Source organism: Periplaneta americana, chromosome 16 (genome assembly GCF_040183065.1).
Source record: "Periplaneta americana isolate PAMFEO1 chromosome 16, P.americana_PAMFEO1_priV1, whole genome shotgun sequence".
NCBI lineage: Eukaryota > Metazoa > Arthropoda > Insecta > Blattodea > Blattidae > Periplaneta > Periplaneta americana.
The window spans coordinates 168,030,280-168,049,471 of record NC_091132.1 but is presented as its reverse complement, the minus strand read 5'-3'; the positions used below and the strand labels follow the sequence as shown (position 1 = coordinate 168,049,471).

The 19,192-nt window shown below is 35.4% G+C and overlaps 1 protein-coding gene across 3 annotated transcripts; it reads left to right on the top strand.

Annotated features, from left to right (window-relative positions):
* Positions 1–314: 314 nt before the first annotated feature.
* LOC138691839 (oocyte zinc finger protein XlCOF6-like) lies at positions 315–18,818 on the top strand. Of its 3 annotated transcripts, none has more exons than XM_069814342.1 (6): positions 315–425; positions 8,732–8,945; positions 9,352–9,459; positions 9,563–9,667; positions 16,694–16,776; positions 17,642–18,818. In XM_069814342.1, the coding sequence occupies exons 2-6, from the start codon at positions 8,757–8,759 to the stop codon at positions 18,534–18,536; spliced, it is 1,380 nt and encodes a 459-aa protein (XP_069670443.1). In that variant the 5' UTR covers positions 315–425; positions 8,732–8,756; the 3' UTR covers positions 18,537–18,818. The 3 variants fall into 3 exon arrangements, with proteins under 3 accessions (XP_069670443.1, XP_069670444.1, XP_069670445.1); XM_069814343.1 differs by having other exon boundaries at positions 16,698–16,776; positions 17,642–17,679; XM_069814344.1 differs by lacking the exons at positions 16,694–16,776; positions 17,642–18,818 and adding an exon at positions 12,726–12,744.
* The last annotated feature ends 374 nt before the right edge of the window (positions 18,819–19,192 follow it).

Below are 19,192 nucleotides of genomic sequence, written 5' to 3'. Positions count from 1 at the left end.
TCATGTGCCATTTCCAAACTCTGAGATTTTCAGCTATAGAGTGATACGCAATTCGTAAACGTATATGGTATATAAAGATGAGCTATATTTGTAAAATCTGAAATGTTGCCAGGAGTCACGTAGCAATGACGCGTTGCAATGCAACACTGACCCTGAAAGACTCTTTATCTTAAACTGTATTAAAAAACATCCAGATTTCCCTCTTCCCTAAAAAAAATGTACATTTCCCATTGAAAATCTACGCATTTAGCGAGAAATCTCCGATGTTGGCAATTCTGTTTCTAGCTTCCTTTTCACGGCAGAATTGATCTCATTGCTTGGAGTGAGTGTGGAAAAATAGAGTTCTGGTAGTTATTTTGGCATTGGTTTTCATAGATTTCGTGTAAAATATATTGTTCTTTGAGGGTGTGGTGCGACATTAAAAGGTTGGTAAATAATTAAAAGAACTACATAATTATCGATATTAAGTACAGGAGCCATTATTATTATTACATATAGGATCAACTGCACCTACAAAAAATCCCTTATATTGTATATTGACGTTTCAAATCTTAAATCACCGGAACTATCTCAGCGCTAGTTTCATCGTTACTTTCTCTAGCATGGTAGAGTATTGGTATTTATATTAATCTATTTGACAAGTTTCTTACACTGTCTGCTGCATTTCAGTCTTCATTAGCGTTACTGTGTCTAAATTTTCAAATGCTGGGTATTCTTTCAGAAAATGGACTTCTCATAAAAAAAAAGCAGGAAAAATGAATTATTTTACATTTCAAAACACATTACCTTATGATTGTGTAGATGATGTTGAAGCTGTGTTGGTTACAGACATACAGGCACAATACTCACTTTTGAGAGAAGAGGTGCACAATCCATGTGTTTTAATTGAATTTTCTTTACCTTTAGCTGATAATGATTTCTTTATTATGTGCACTGAGTGTTGATTAGAGAAAACATTTTCAGTCCTTGCATTACTGCTTGAAATTGCAAATTAAAACTGATAAATTTTTAGAAGTTCACTGAATGTTTCAATGTTATTGTTACTTTTGAAAAATCCACACCACTGCATTAGAAGAGGTACATTTTGATCCACACAAGAAATGCTACATATTTTTTTAACCACGGTTTGAACAATGCTAAACTGATCAAAACTTTTAGAGTCATCTTGGTCACACCTTTTTGTTGAAGATTCTCCATACTAGGAAGGATTCAATCGAACTTTGTCATTAATATTGTGAAGTGTAATTCAGTTGGAACATTAAAATTCCTTCAAAAGATTGTTCAATTTTTTTAGGTAATCAATACACAATTTATAAAAATCTACTCTATTTTTCGGAAGGTATTAAATTCGCCTTCCAACCTTTTTCCCGAAAGGAATTTCAAAGAATGTTTTAATTTTGGAGACATTTATTCTTTAACCTATCTTTCAGAGAATTAAATTCTGATACTGACAGATCGTTAGCTTTTACAACAGAACTCTTTTCTTTTCCAGTCGGTCAAATCTTGTGAAAGTCATGCCAGTTGGAATGAAGATAACGTTCTGAAAATTCATTCTTTAAGACACATCTGATTGAAGTGAGATCATATTTTACAGATTGAGATAGAAACAAGCTTCTATCACTGGAAATAGTATCATTAGTCTTTCTCCTGGTGGAAATGAACTCATCCACGTGGTCTTGCTATGGCACAAAATCTGTTGATAATAAATTGTTTTCAACACACTCACAGAAATCTTTGAGTTCTTCTTTGTGTAGATGTGAAAATAATGGACATTTTTAGAACTGTACTCTCTCTGTCAACTGGGATTGTATCGGCACCATGCTCCAGGCACTTATACATAATCCAACAGCTGTTATACGTTCGTTTAAATCCTCTCTAAGTAAAAAAAAATAATAATAAAAAATCTCAGGTTTTTCGAGCAAGGGTGATAGGGTGACCAGCGAATAGGGATTATAAAGAATGGACACTGAGCTAATTTTCCTGTGTTTTGTTTCTCTATGTGCCAGCGAATAGTTCCACATTCAAGCGCTAGAGGTAGTGTAATCGAGCATACGCTAACATAATAATTGAGAATAGAGTTGAGACACAGGATCCAAACATCGCCTACCTCATTGCATAATCCAGTAACGCTTTGCTTCAAATAAATTCAAGTTAATAGCTTTTCCTTATTTGTCAATGACAAACAAGTTGTAATAATAATATTTTATGTTTCAGATATCATAAATTATATTATAAAATAATATAATACATTACAAAATTAAGTATCAAATTCGTTTAATATTTGTATATAATATAATATAGGTATATGGTTTTACTTCTCGTAAGAGTTTTGTTTTTCCATTTTCAGCGCTATCAAATCATTACATATTTTAATTGTTGTTGGGGTCAACGTCTGAACTCTCATTATAAAGGAACTCTAGAGTCTGTACATTACAGTTAATGAAGGATTTATTATTTTCTGGATCCAATTTATTTTATTTGAGTACATAATGTACCTAGATGTATTAATTATATGTGTTATATTTCTGCTGTGTCGACTGCTAGCTGGTGTGATGTCAGCGCCAACTCTAGGGAGAAAGCAGAATCTGACGCTCTAGCTGGCTTGAAGGCCATTGAAATTGGTCCGGCTACATCAAAGGTACCGACGCGAAGTGTCCATTCTTTATAATCCCTATTCGCTGGGGTGACCAGACGTCCTCTTTTGTCCAGACATGTCCTCCTTTTCAAGCGTTTTTCAGGGGTCTGGGCGGAATTTTAAGAAATCAAGAAATTTCCTCCTTTTTGTAACTTGTATGTCTGATATTTTGAAATTATCTACTTTGACGCCTTTTCAAGTAATTTGCCTGTAAGTGGCAGCAGCATCGACGGAATATACTCTTTGCCAACGATCATAACTCTCTTTGCATACCTGCGGCCTATGGCCTTGCGAGCCATAACTCGCTGATCCCTGAAGCACCAGACTCCCTTCCAACTCATTCAGCTACCACAGCAAATAGGGATTATAAAGAATGGACACTTCGCGTCGGTACCTTTGATGTAGCTGGACCAATTTCAAAGGCCTTCAAGCCAGCTAGAGCATCAGATTCTGCCTTCTCCCTAGAGTTGGCGCTGACATCACACCAGCTAGCAGTTGACACAGTGGAAATATAACACATATAATTAATACATCTAGGTACATTATGTACTCAAATAAAATAAATTGGATCCAGAAAATAATAAATCCTTCATTAACTGTAATGTCTAGACTCTAGAGTTTATAATGAGAGTTGAGACGTTGACCCCAACAACAATTAAAATATGTAACGATTTGATAGCTCTGAAAATGGAAAAACAAAACTCTTACGAGAAGTAAAACCATATTACATTATTATACAAATATTAAACGAATTCGATACTTAATTTTGTAATGTATTATATTATTTTATAATATAATGTATTATATCTGAAATATAAAATATTATTATTACAACTAGTTTGTCACTGAGAAATAAGGAAAAGCTGTTAACTTGAATTTATTTGAAGCAAAGCGTTACTGGATTATGCAATAAGGTAGACGATGTTTAGATCCTGTGTCTCAACTCTATTCTCAATTATTATCTTAGCGTGTGCTCGATTACACTACCTCCAGCGCTTGAAAGTGGAACTAGCCGCTGGCTCACAGAGAAACAAAACACGGGAAAATTTGCACAGTGTCCATTCTTTATAATCCCCATTCGCTGGCGCACCTTTATTATTATTATTATTATTATTATTATTATTATTATTGTTATTATTATTATTATTATTATATTTTATTATTATTAAGTACTATTATTACTATTATTATTATTATTATTATTATTATTATTATTATTATTATTATACTATTATTACTATTATTATTACTGTCATTATTATTATTGTTATTATTATTGTTATTATTATTATTATTATTATTATTATTATTATTATTATACTATTATTACTATTATTATTACTGTCATTATTATTATTATTATTATTATTATTATTATTATTATTATTATTATTATTATTATTATTATTATTATAACTCCCTTTGCTCCTCCTTGTTATGGTCGTTGCTCAGAGGTAGCTAGTAAATCGAGGTGCGAATGTAAATGTAAATAGATATTTTCTGTTCCTTTTAATAATTTTATTATAGTTCCCTTGACTTTCATATGTAGCTAACTGGAAAATAACTGTTATTTAGTTTTTCATAATTATTTTGTAATAAAATAGATATTAACATACTTCTAATATGATATAAGCCTAAATGTGTACTGTAAATATTTTATAATAAGATACCTATAGTCGCCCTCGGTAGCATAGTTGGTATAGAGCTGGCCTTCTATGCTCGAGGTTGCGGGTTCGACCCCGGCCGAGGTCGATGGCATTTAAGTGCGTTTAAACGCAACAGGCTCATGTCAGTAGATTTACTGGCATGTAAAAGAAGACCTGTGGTCCAAAAATTCTGGCATACCGGCGACGCTGAAATAACCTCTGCAGTTGCGAGCGTCGTTAAATATACCATAATTTTTTTTAAATACCTATATATTGACGTAATTTAAAGTATAATATAAGCCTAAGCCTAAACCTAAGTACATATTTCTGTCCTCTTTTTTCGAACAAGTTCCTAATGTTTTAAGCATTGTGCCCTCTTTTTTTTTTATCGATGTGAATCTGGTCACCCTAGTCTTACATGGCGATTTCTCAGAGCTGTGATTTTGCAACTATAGTCATAGTCGTAACCAGTGACAAACCTATGACAGATCTGCAAATCACACCCCATGACTAGTTCAGACTCTGATTATCTGGATGGAAGACCACCATGTACAGGCTCCAGCCTTCATTATTCGTATATCAACTGATACAGTGTATTAATATGATAAATAGTAATTGCCCAGTTGCATTCCATTTTTGGTGAGGTAGAGTGTCACCGTGAGCTGAATGGGGTTTAATATCCATGTTGGATCCTAACAGATGGTGTCTCTTGTAAGTCATTCATGTTTCGCCTTTCTCAGAGTCACCATATTTATTTTTTTATTCTGTTTTGAGTGTGCTTGGACATTGTACGGTATATGGTCACAGTATACTGATTCTAGATTTCAGTATGACGCATTCTATTCTTCACAGCATTCTTAAAGGAACGCATTACGCCATTACACCCTTCAGCGGTCAAGCAATTGTCATTTTTGTAGACGAAAATATCTTCACACTATAATTAAAAGTTGAATTTCGAAATACTGTGCCTCTCCTAACGTGTATGCTTCACGTTGTTTGAAAATTGTTGGTAGCAACATAGTGAAGTTTTTGTTTTATGGCGTTGTTCAATTTTGCTATCTTACAAATGGACTTTCTCGGACTAGCTTCTAAAGAGACATTTGTCTCGTCCAATTTCTGTTCGGTTAGAATATATCACACCCTTAAAATAGTACTGTTACAACTACTAAAAGTTAGTTTTGAGTAAATGCAAAATAAGCATTTCAAAATTGTATGAAGAATCAGAATTACCAAGTATCAGTGTGAGTCCTGCAGATTTTGCCCTCGAACATAGAGATACGACTTACTTACTTACAAATGGCTTTTAAGGAACCCGAAGGTTCATTGCCGCCCTCACATAAGCCCGCCATCGGTCCCTATCCTGTGCAAGATTAATCCAGTCCCTATCATCATATTCCACCTCCCCACCTCCATTTTAATATTATCCTCCCATCTACGTCTCGGCCTACCCAAAGGTCTTTTTCCCTCCGGCCTCCCAACTAACACTCTATAAGCATTTCTGGATTCGCCCATACGTGCTACATGCCCTGCCCATCGCAAACGTCTGGATTTAATGTTCCTAATTATGTCAGGTGAAGAATACAATGCGTGCAGTTCTGCATTGTGTAACTTTCTCCATTCTCCTGTAACTTCATCCCTCTTAGCCCCAAATATTTTCCTAAGCGCCTTATTCTCAAACACCCTTAACCTATATTCCTCTCTCAGAGTGAGAGTCCAAGTTTCACAACCATACAGAAGAACCGGTAATATAACTGTTTTATAAATTCTAACTTTCAGATTTTTTGACAGCAGACTGGATGATAAAAGCTTCTCAACCGAATAATAACACGCATTTCCCATATTTATTCTGTGTTTAATTCCCTCGTAAATGTCATTTATATTTGTTACTGTTGCTCCAAGATATTTGAATTTTTCCACCCCTTCGACGGATAAATCTCCAATTTTTATATTTCCATTTCGTACAATATTCTGGTCACGAGACATAATCATATACTTCGTCTTTTCGGGATTTACTTCCAAACTGATCGCTTTACTTGCTTCAAGTAAAATTTCCGTGTTTTCCCTAATCATTTGTCGATTTTCTCCTAACATATTCACGTCATCCGCATAGACAAGAAGCTGATCTAACCCGTTCAATTCCAAACCCTGCCTGTTATCCTGAACTTCCCTAATGGTATATTCTAAAGCGAAGTTAAAAAGTAAAGGAGATAATGCATCTCCCTGCTTTAGCCCACAGTGAATTGGAAAAGCATCAGATAGAAACTGACCTATACGGACTCTGCTGTATGTTTCACTGAGACACATTTTAATTAATCGAACTAGTTTCTTGAGAATGCCAAATTCAATAAGAATATTATATAATACTTCCCTCTTAACCGAGTCATATGCCTTTTTGAAATCTATGAATAACTGATGTACTGTACCCTTATACTCCCATTTTTTCTCCATTTTCTGTCGAATACAAAAAATATGATCAATAGTCAATCTATTACGCCTAGAGATACGACAGTTATACTTTTTGATAGAGGATTATATAAAGTTTATAAAACAGCCCGTAACTCAAAATTAAATTTTTGAGAGTTATGACAGTATTATTCTAGAAGTGTCATGGTATGCATAATTACTTTCATTGGTATTGAGCTGTGATGCTATTATACGAAATTTTGCAACTAATTCGTGTAGCCTATTATAGATGTAATAGTTTTCGAGAAAGTTGGAAATATTCAACGAAACTGTCCTCGACAGCTTCTCCAATTATAACGTTTAGCAAAAGTATCATGTGTATTTTAATTATGCTATTCAATGAAGACAAATTTTCACAGCAGTGTCAGTGACGCTACTGAGTGAGCACAGAGTGGCTTGTTAGTTGGACAGAGCTTGTATGGGTCAAGTTTTATTACTCTACTGCCACTTCCAACAGACTCCTAACGAATATTCACACGTTTATCACTGGGATTGTGGCACTGGAAATCAATTTAGAACACTTTTATCACAGCCACGACATATTTAAATTTTTATTGTACAATATAAATGCAATTATCACTACAATGACACAATAATTCTTGCAGATAACACAGAAACAACTTCGGAAACGTAATTAACAGAGTCGCAGTTTCACTTCACTTCCACTAGATGACTCTTGAGTTCCAGCAGACGGCAGGCTATAGGCGTAGCAGGGATGCCAATATCGGCAAACGAAATGAAACCGTAAGGAATGTTACAACAGGTATGCTAAACGTTAGGAATGTTACAATAGGTGTGTAGCACGTTAGGTTAGGTTTTATTGGATGTGTAATATAATATGAATGGTTACCACAGTTTGGCGACACTGCAATCATTCTCCCACTCCACCTCAAATAATGTCACAACGACAGAATATGGCCGCCTTCTTCCTTCAAGTACGACGATTTTCCTATATAAGTAAGGAACCTATTTAGGGTGGGTTGGGTGGGACCACAGCTCTCCCAGTGATCACATCGAGTTTCTACTACTCCACACTATAAAACTAAGGTATTGTAAATTTTATACTGAACAACATTGTAATTTTATTATTTCAACAATTACTAATCACTTTCTACAATTTAATTCTGCTCCCGTCAACAATGGGATTTGCTCTCCACACAGTAACACAGTATTCGTTATTGCACTCCACAGACGACAATGACAATTTACTTGGATTATTGAGAACAACAATGAACTGTTAATTTTACTAATGTTCACAAAGCATTTACAAATCAGAACTGTCAGTTCACAGTTCTTCTAGCTCAGTCACTCGAGTTCACAGTATCTCGAACCCCAGACCTTAGAGACAGTCCACTGAACTTCGAACTCAGATCCCTCCAACTGCAGTCCACTGCACTCGAACTCAGGTCTTCCGGCTCCACAGTTACGGACACAACTCAAGTCGAACTTCGGTCTCAAAGCTGGCTTCACTGCTACACAAGACCGGCTGGCTTGCTGTCCACTGGCTATAACAACACTACTCAAGTTCACTCGCGTCTCTTCTTTTATAGCCAAACCATAGTTACGAGAAAGATCGCGGTCAGTCGACAGATGCATAGAAGTTTTCCACGGATGTCAGGATGGCATTCTCGAATAATCTGGATATCTCCCGTCTCTGCCGCGGTCGCTCTCTCCTCTCTCTCTGCCACAGCACATGCCCCAGGAAGCGGATGCGCGCGCAACCTGCCCATCACGGCCGACCTTGCACTTCCTTCTGCTGGTCGTGAGATCGAATCTCACGTGGCTGTCACAGTATATTTCAATGTTTGTTTTTAATTCCCTATGCTGGCAGTACATCAATAAAACTTCACCCCTGTTTGTATGCACGTGATGATTGTACAGTACCGAAGTTTCTTTCGCCCACGTACTCGAATGTTAGATATTATGATGTTACATACCAGCAGAAGTTTGCAATTCTCATCAGCTCATATTCTCTAATTGTATTCAGGTTTTCGTCTCCACCTTATGAAGCCATGAACGTGAACAAGGTAAAACCAGAGGAAGATCCATTGGCGATGGACGAAAATAATGATAAAGATGTCAAAAGATGTGAATTTCTGTCTGAACCCTGTCTTGAGATGTATGTGAAGAAAGAAGCTGAAGACGACTCATTGGCTGAAGACAGAATTGCTGACACATACGAAGAAAAGTCTTTATCAAAGGTGAACTGGAAACTTTTTTTTAGTATTTGCAGTGGATTTAAGTAGGGCTATTACGATACAAAAAATCTATCTCTTCTGTAATTTTCGTATCAAAGCATATTTAAATTAAAAAATATATTAACTCATCTGATGTAGACACATATCTGCCTCTTGAGGTAGTTATTTGTTTTATAGATTAGATTTATCTATTTCTCAACTGATAAAATTCATGTCTTTTATGGTTCTAATGTATGTACCCCATTTTCATTTCTGACCGTTTTGTCATTCTTGTCATGTTGCTGGCAATATCCATCTTAGCACCAATTCCCAGACATAGATTGTAGGGTGAAATGATGTAATTAAGAATATTTGATAAATGTGTCATCATTTTACTGGAGGAATAGTGTTCAGTGTGAAATTTTTTCAGATAAGTTTGAAGAGTGTGGATTCTTTCAGTCATAATATCAAAACAGAAGTGAAAGATGAAAAGAGTCCAGTTCCAGCTGCAGTTTGTGAGATGAAGTGTGAATCAGAGGTGAGTGCAGTTTGTGCTGAATATTTTCCCTCACGACATTTTGTGTCAGGCAGTTTTGTACTTCCCACAGAATGAAAGCTTTTTCACCGTGTATGTGTTTCAGATAAAGGTGGAGTTTGAGGACTCCAGCTTCAATCTCATAACAGATGCGGAGTATGAAGAAAATCCAGTTCCGACGATATGTCGTGTACCAGAAGCAGAATCTGAGGTGAGTAGAACTTTTGATTGTGGTGGTTTATATTGTACATTGCCATCAGTGTATGCAGTGCTACAGCTGACATAATCATCATCCTCATGAACATCAACGATTGGACTCTGCAGTCTGTTATGCCTTCAAAGATTTCAAGATCCTTCTATTACGGTAAGCGTTCACTACATCATATCGCACTCCTTGTACGAATCGGAAGCAACGGATATTTTTAATGCAGTGCGTTCACTGTAACGGCGCTATCTCATCACCTCATCAGATTCCCTATCAGCCGGTTAAAACATGACGTCGTATGATATTGTACATTGCTGAAAACAGAGGAGTTTGAGGTTAGGTCTATTAATTATGAAATTTAGCGAATAAGGATTTGTAATTTCTTCATGCGTCTTAATTGAAGAGAAAGAAACGAAAGAGATATTGGTTACGTAATATATATGTAAGACACGACTTGATTACTGTAATGTAGTAGTAGTAGTAGTATTTATTTATTTAACCTGGTAGAGATAAGGCCGTCAGGCCTTCTCTGCCCCTCTACCAGGAGATTCCAACTACAATATCAACAATAAAATTACAATTAGTATTAAATTTACAATTACAATTACAAATAATATTACAGTTAGTATTAAATTTACAATTACAATAAAATCCAAGTACGAAAAGATTACCTGAATACTTAAAGCTAGATAATTTATCATAGAGAAACAAAGAATATTTTATATTTACTGAATTACAAATTAAATCTAGAATAACAAAATTGTATAGTGATGAAATTACTGAATATTGAAATATTTTGTGATAGATTAAAGAAACTATTTACAAGTAATCAATTACTGACCAAGTGCCTAGTAAGTTTTCGTTTGAATTCAATTTTATTTCGACAGTCCCTGATGCTAGCAGGTAGCGAATTCCAGAGTCTTGGCAGGGCTATTGTGAAAGAGGATGAGTATGAGGAGGTGCGATGGGATGGTATTGTTAGTATTGTTTCATGACGAGAGCATGTGTTCAGATTATGGTGGGAAGAAAGGTAAGTGAAGCGAGACGACAGGTACGAAGGAATAGAAGAGTTCAAGATTTCGAAGAGAAAGAGAAGTGAATGTAAATTTCTTTTCTTATCTAGTTTAAGCCAACCTATTGCTTCCAGGGATGGGGTAATATGATCATATTTACGAACATTGCATACAAAACGTACACACAAATTATGAGCACGTTGAAGTTTCATTTTGTTGTCGCTAGAGAGGTCAGTCAGTAAAATGTCCGCATAGTCGAAATAGGGAAATGCAAGTGTCTGCACAAGGGACTTTTTAAGCAAGAGGGGAGATGAACATTTATCCTTTTTAGCACATGGATAATAGAATATACTTTTCTGCAGGTAATGGGAACGCCTCAAATTATATAATTCTTCTCAGTTTTCTACAAGCAAAATAAGTTTTCAGTCTGCCATTTTGGCGCGACACTGAACGTGGCACAACATAATAGTAACAGTTGAGCATTAAAATTTGATTTATTAAAGAAGGCCATGATCGCACAAATCGAGAAAGTTGCTCGTCCGAGAAACGTGGACGGATTTGCCGAGAGCTGATGCGTGCGATACGATGTAGTGAACATTGTTACATAAGAATTACAGCAAAGATTGCCCTTTTCCGATGCGTGCGATTCGTCCGATGATTGCGATACGATATAGTGAAGCTTATCTTTACAGTTTCTTTTGTCTTCCTACTCTTCTGATTGCACTGGGATTTGAGAAACACTTTTTCAAAATTCGCTAAGCGTAAAAATTTTCAAAATTGAGATCTTGGTGGTTACACGTCAACATTCATGTTATGCATATCCCTGTGAAATCAGTTTTAGAAAAAGTTCATTTTCGCTGCAGTTATAAGGTAATGAAAACTGTGATCATTTGCAAAACTCGATATTTACTCTCGATCATTTAAAGCATAAGTCTATAAATACTAACTACATTATAAACAGAATAGAATACGCAACATATGATGACTATATATCATAAATTTTATACATAAGTAAAAAATGTAAAATATATATTAGTAGAAGAATAAGTTTCTAGCTACTTATAGCACAGCAAACTAGAAAACATCCTCGTTGGCAGAAACTGCAAAGAAGCATAAGTGGCGCGAATTGTACTACGAGAATGAAACCGTTTTTTAAATTGTAATAATGAAATAAATTCTAATAAGAGGATATGACAATGTTGAAGGAAATGTGTAGTAATGGAAATAGTACTGATATTTTGAAGATAAATTGATTTTGATTATTACTTTTCATGCTCTGTAAAATAACAATCCAACAAGTGATGATTTAAAGATGATCAAAGAACAAAATAGGCCTACTGTCCTGTATCCAGGAAATAATGAACACAGCTACTTTACAATGGAAGAAGGATGTCTTGAACCTAATGAAGTATTTTTGAAATAGCTAGCAATACTAGCTAAAGCATTTTACAAAGACATTACTCTCGATTCATATTAAATTGAATGTCTGATTGGAAAAGATAGAATATCCAGGCACCTGTGTATTGAGAAAATCCATAATAATTTCCCTTATTAATGTTTTGTTTGGTTCTCACTATTATTTGGAGACTCTTACTATTTTACACACAAATTTACTTCTGGGTATTTCAGGAAAGAAATAATATATTTCAAGTTATTATAGCAAATATAGATTTTATTCCTTCTTTATATGAGTCATTCAGTTATCATTGTTGAATAAATTCAGTTTGTGTTATTAAAAACTGTAATATTTTTGTGTTATTTACTTTGTAGTCATTTTGTTCAAACTTTTATATAAATACGAAAAATCAATAAAGTATAGAGTATAGTAATATGAATTAAATACAAACTAAAAGTAAAGTATGACTGAAAAAAGTGATTTAAGAATAGAGAAGAAATCATCATACTTAAGTATTAACAAACATGTTATGTCTTGGCGTTCAGCAACTTTAAAAAAAAAAAAAAAACAGTAAATTTCTTACCACTATCTTAAAATGACAATCGATACAAACAGCTGTTAGAGGGGCGGCCATTTTTTTTTCTCTATATACCAGGGCCGGGCATGAGAGCGGCTCCATTTAGTCGGCCAGAGCTGCTCTCGCTCCGCAAGGCACTTCAATTCCAAGCCAGAGCAGAACGCTCACTCAGTGGCGGACTCGCATTACAGCTACCTTCCCTGCATTAATGTAACAAGAGCCACAGTTGTTCTAGTAATTCAGTCTGTCAGCACATAATAGTTTATAAGGATATTACATCAGTCCATTGTACAGTACAGAATTTATAACACTCTTATTAATTTAATGAAATAAACTTAGCTCTATGCACACACACAAATCATTAGGCTTATTTACATAACCCATACGCACATACTGCAATCTCCTCACCACGGTTCTACGAGACAAGCATATGGGTTCCACTTCCCCTATTTGCTGTGGACAGAGTTCATCTGCCAATATAATAATTAAACGTCTCTTGATGAACTCACCTTTGTTGAATGTTTTCAATTCCTTTGCAATTTCGTGGTAAATTTTGTTGCTAATTCTCATAGCCGGTTCACTAAGTGCATTATTGTCATCCTGTTAATACATAAAATATAATATTTTATAAAATAATGTGATGCGATGCAATGCGATATATGATATGATATGATACGATACAATACTATACTATATGATACGATACGATATAAGATATGATATGACCATAAATTAATACAACTTAAAGAAAATGTTTCTCAGGTACATTATATTAGAGTATCTATTTGATATTTATATTGCATTATAAGTTGTTATAGTACATTTAGTAATACATAATTTTAAATTATACAAATATTATGATATATCATAGTATAGTGTATTACAGTTCATGATATATAATATGACATATTATATATCATGAACTGATATATAATATGATATATTATATATCATAATACTTGTATAATTTAAAATTATATATTACTAAATGTATATTAACTTATAATGCAATGTAAATATCAAATAGATACTCTAATATAATGTACCTGAGAAACATTTTCTTTAAGTTGTATTAATTTATGGCGTTCATTACCAACATACAGTGAAACCTGTGTAAAGCGGCCATCTGAAGTTACCTTGTAAAATGGCCATTTTATCAGGTGGCCGCTTGATTAAGGTTGCGGTTTTTTACAAATCAGCATGAAAGTACTGAATTTCATTGACTTTTTAGTACTGTGCGCGTACAACAATCGTGCATATTAATGTCAGCCTCTTCCATTCTTGCAACTAGCTTTTTCAAAATTCGCTTGCGGTACCTCAGTTTAAATTATTACTGGAGGTGTGATGTATTTGAGAGAAGAAATGCCAATTTCACGGATCACATTGCGATTTTGTAGTTTAATCTTGGAATTGAAATCGCATAGGTAATTGTCAAATCATGATAATGTCATTCAAGCTTTATTGTTGGCAGTCCACTTCATCCCCAATAAGCCCATTCAACATTTTTCAAACATATCGATTTCAATGATTTCCCTATCAAAAAATTGAGCATTTTAATAAAAAAAAAACAGAAATTATTCCAGAAATCCCACGTAAATCTGCAGTAGCAAAATTCAGACTGCTTACAGAACACGATTATTTGGCCAAACACTTGAATAAAATAGGAATTTACACAAATCCAAATTGCCCTCTATGCAACAAAGAAGAAGAAATGACTGAAGATCATCTCATAACCTGTGAAGGTCTACCTGATGGATCCACCACAGAGAAATATTGGAGAGCAAGAACACTAATGGCTTCATTGCCAAAGCCCGGCATTAGATAACAACAACAACATGATTTCCCTATCATTAAGAGTGGTTCTTTTTCTCCTGCAGAATTACAACATAAGAGTAGGGTTATTCAGTCTGTTGCCAACTTCCCCCCTTTACACTCTGTTTTTCGTAAAACTTAAAGTTTTGTTAGGGAGGGCCCTGAGAAAAAACCTGTTTCGGCAACAATGTAAATGTCTCTGAGTTGATATTTCGCAAGAATTGAAGGCAGTCTATTTTTTCCATTCTTCAATAACATTAATTGCAATGTCACCTCCTTCACCAGACAGAACGAAATGCAATGTTATGCCGTTTTCTACAGCACTCTAACCACCCATTATTAGCAACCAAATTGCTTACATTGAGTTCTTTGGCAATTTCAAGAGCTTTCTCTTGAATCATAGGCCCACTTACTGCAATTTCTTCGCCCTTGCACACTTGAACCATTCGTAAACGAAATCATTCGCATTACTGAACACAGATTCTCCCTTCCTTTTTGGCCACCACGTATATTTTTCTCCCATTCTTTTAATATTTCAAATTTATTCTTAATTATACCGTTTATTTCTGTCCTTACACATTTGAATATTTCTGAAATTTTTCTCTCACATGTTCCCTTCTCACTTTCTTCAATCATTTTTCGTCTCACCTCTAAACTACTCTAGATTTATTGTTAGATATGATTTCCCTCTGAAACTAAATTCACAGTTCCTCTAAATCAACTGAATGAAAAGAAGAAAAATTCGTAAAAGCTGGTCCAAATGGAGAAAGATAAAACGAGGAGAAAAAAAAATAAAAAAACTTCGAATGGCTAACTATTGACCTAAAACATACCGCGACATTTTCGACAGAAGAAGTCCGTGTTTCAATCCTTTAAAAACGACTGAGAATTTATAGCTGTGCAGGGTCGGAGTGGGAACTGACAAAAGAGTCATAAAACAGAAACCAACTAACCCCAAGATATGGAGGGTGTACTGTTGTACACTTAGCTATTGTCCTCGTGATATTGCTCTGTGTCCTCTAACCATCGAAAAAATAGGTGACAGTATCCGTGAAAAGATTTTTTGTTGGACAGTGACTGTTATAGTCAGGTTCCATTCCATAGAGACGCCGACCGCTGGCTGGCACATGATCTGGCCGCTAAATGAAGAGAGAATTTGTATTCATCTTATGGAAAATCCAATTGGTTCCAGAGAAAATTGGCCTTTTGGCCTGTGGCCGTTTAAAAGAAGTGACCGCAAAGGCAGGTTTCACTGTATTCGTCATATTCAGTAGCATTTTGTAAAGAATAATGTCGTTGCATATTGAACTTCTTAATCAGTTGGAGTGTTTTATGACAAATTAAACACTTTGCTAATCCACTACTCTCTGCGAAAAAGAACTCCTCATTAAAAGCATTGGGAGTAGCGGGACGCTTTAGTATATGAGCAGAAGCTCCGTCTTCAAACTTCGCCATCATACTGCAGAGTCACCACTGCACCGACTCTGAATGACGTACAGTATGCATACGTCACACCACTTGCGAGACCCGCTCTTTAAAGTGCCCAGCCCTGCTATATACAACGCTTAAACAAGAGGTTTCGTGTATTTAACTACTCCAATGCAAATCCCATGTATAGTTGCAGGCTGTTTATACATCCATTGTTATGCATGGTTTATTAGTAACGTTTTCTGTCCCAACTCTCCATAAGTCTCGTATAAAAACTATACACAATTTATTTGTAAGACCAAGAGTACGAATTTAAAGCTTTTTTATATGAAAGTAACATCTACAGGTGATGCTTGGTTTTTAGGATAATATTTAATTGCAGCTCGCTCCGTATCACATTTACTACTGTTTGAATTCATTGCTTGATATAAATAAAATCAAAAGTCTTAAAATAATCTCGTTTCCTTGCATGCTCTTTTAATAGACCAAAACATGGCGTTAACATTCAATTTTTTAATCTCGTTTACTTGAATATAAATACTTCAACTGCATTTTTATATCAGAGATGTATATTATTTATAAGATAAATAGCAGACTACAGAAACGAACCTATGTGACAGCAAAGCTTGTATGCAACGAAATTCGCACACGTCCACGAAATTCTTTACTAACAGGATGAGTGTTCTGCAAGATTATAAAGAATATTAAACAACACATTCCTGAAAATCTTGAATGTGGCTAGTTCCATTTTTTATTTCGCGTCAAATGTGTTTCTCTTATTCGACTATAAAATATTGTCGTTTCAGGAAGGATTCCGTATTGAGCATAAAGAGCAGGAAAGAGCAAATCTGAAAGAAGCTACTGAAGAGAATGAAGTCTTAACTGGAAGGTCAGTATAGTGTCCAACTCTCCTCACTTACCATTTCATCTAGTCTTTAAAATAATGCTGGACATTAATTGTAAATCTGTGAAAGGTTTGTACTTCAAAGGAATATTTGCTACAAGTATATCAACTGTCTCTTCTTTTTTAATTAATACATAATGAAGATGCACATTATCTGTTTGTTGGTAGGACAATTTGGGCTCTTAAGCTACCTTCCCTCTTGGGTACCAATATAGCTTCGTTGAATTTCTCTAATGTTGTTAATATTGGTCCAAACTCATGCAGAAATGTTCTTATACTCAAATCATCGAGCACCATTTCATAGTCTTTATAGTTGCGACGTTGGCTACACTGCTCTTCACGTCACATGACAGATGACCGTCATTGTAAATTGTCATAAGGTTACGAAAACTTTTAGTATTTTTTCCGCTATTATGTATTAATGTATTACAATAATTATGAACTGATAATAAATGTACATTACCGTATTCAATACTAAAAATGAACATTGTACGTATTTCAAAACTTTATTTTCTATTATCTATATGAAAATTACTAAATTTCAACATCGGAAAAAAATGCTTGTGCAGTGCACTGTGTCTTCACATAACCTATAAACGTATTTTCCAATTATCCCGCAAAATCAGTTATCCAGTTGCCGGATACGAGGAATTCTAGTATATCTTGTTACAAAAGCATTGGAGTGCAGGAAGACCAATAGCTACTTTTCAAACATCAAGGCGTTGCACATTACATTAATTTTCAATATTCCAGATTGAAGTTTTGGGTATAGTTACTGCTCATTTGAAATTGTGAATTGAAATTGTATAATGTTCCTATTTCACAGAAATGCGACACTATTTGATTTCAGCATTGGAGATAGCAGTCATCACACCGGATTGAACCCTTTCGAATGTGATGTTTGTGGAAAAATCTTGTCCAGCTCTTCAAGTCTCAAGACACATTCACGGATACATACTGGAGAAAAACCTTTTACCTGTAGCGCCTGTGGAAAATGCTTTTCCGAATCAGGTACCTTGAAACAACACGAACGTACACACACCGGATTGAAGCCTTTCAAATGCGACGAATGTGGAAAATCTTTTTCGCATCCGTGGAGTTTCGACACACACAAACGGATGCACACCGGAGTAAAGCCTTTTGAATGCAATGAGTGTGGCAAATGTTTTTCTCAACGCTCGGGTTTAAAAAAACATGAATTTATACACTCCGGATTGAGACCTTTCAAATGCGATTTTTGTGGGAAATGCTTCTCTGATTTGGGGGTGCTCAAGGGCCATAAACGTATACACACTGGAGAGACGCCTTTTAAGTGCAATGATTGTGGAAAATGTTTTTCTCAACGTACAAGTCTAAAATGGCATGAACTTACGCATACCGGATTGAGGCCTTTCAAATGCGATTATTGCGGGAAAACTTTCTCTGATTTGGGAGTTCTCAAGAGTCATAAACGGCTACACACTGGAGAAAAGCCCTTTACATGCGATGTATGCAAAAAATGCTTTCGTCAACCTGGTGACTTGAAAGTGCATGTTCGACGACACATGGGAGAAAAACCTCATAAATGTGATGTTTGTGGGAAGAAATTTTTGTTATTACGAAGTTTGAGGATGCACTCTATTCTTCACTCTAACGAGAAGCCTTTCAAATGCGAACTTTGCGGAAAAGTGTTTGCACGTTCTTCATATTTAAAGTTGCACATCCGTCGACATGCGGTTGGCAAACAGTGCACCCGGCCTGTCTGACGGAACATTGAAAAATACACGCAGCTCAGGAGGCTTGCGAATGCGACGTTTATGGGATGTTTTTCTCTAATTAAAGAGTCCTGAAACAACCATTGAAGACTTGAAATAAAAAAGGCTCTAAGTGCCATAATAAGGAATTTTGAAATTGTATGCAAAATGGGATCTATATGCCAAGCCCTATAATGTATAAAAGGCTCGAACTGCCACGAATGAAAATGTAGTACCAAATGCAATCGACAGATAACATGCGGTTTAACTGCCGGTGCTGTTAACATATGAAAGGCTCTGTGTCCCGGGCTCTTCCTCATAGTTAGATTAAATGGCGGAGGCGGCAGATGTTTGTAAGAGTTTGAGTGGAAAGAAACGAGGAATTAAAGGAGAAGGTACTGCAGCTGCAATGAAAAAAAAAGCTGAAAAATGGAGGAAATGAATACATAAGTTCAAATAATAAACATGTTCCTGCAAAACCTCGTCCAACACAGGAGTCAGTCTCATTACTGATCGCTAACCTACACCATACCTGGACAGACTGTTTATTCTTGTTCTTTTTGCATGAAAGCAACAATAAGGTCTAACTAAATTTTGTTGATTGTGACAACAGAAAAAACTGGTTGACCTACTGAGGTATAGTGCGCAGGGTTCTCCTATTTGCTTTC

What these genes read in the sequence shown, in the direction of transcription:
- LOC138691839 (XM_069814342.1), top strand. Translation starts at nt 8,757, where the DNA reads ATGAACGTGAACAAGGTAAAACCAGAGGAAGATCCATTGGCGATGGAC. An exon ending in AAGAAAAGTCTTTATCAAAG is followed by an intron (nt 8,946 to 9,351) that starts GTGAACTGGAAA and finishes AAATTTTTTCAG; the next exon opens with ATAAGTTTGAAGAGTGTGGA. An exon ending in TACCAGAAGCAGAATCTGAG is followed by an intron (nt 9,668 to 16,693) that starts GTGAGTAGAACT and finishes TTGTCGTTTCAG; the next exon opens with GAAGGATTCCGTATTGAGCA.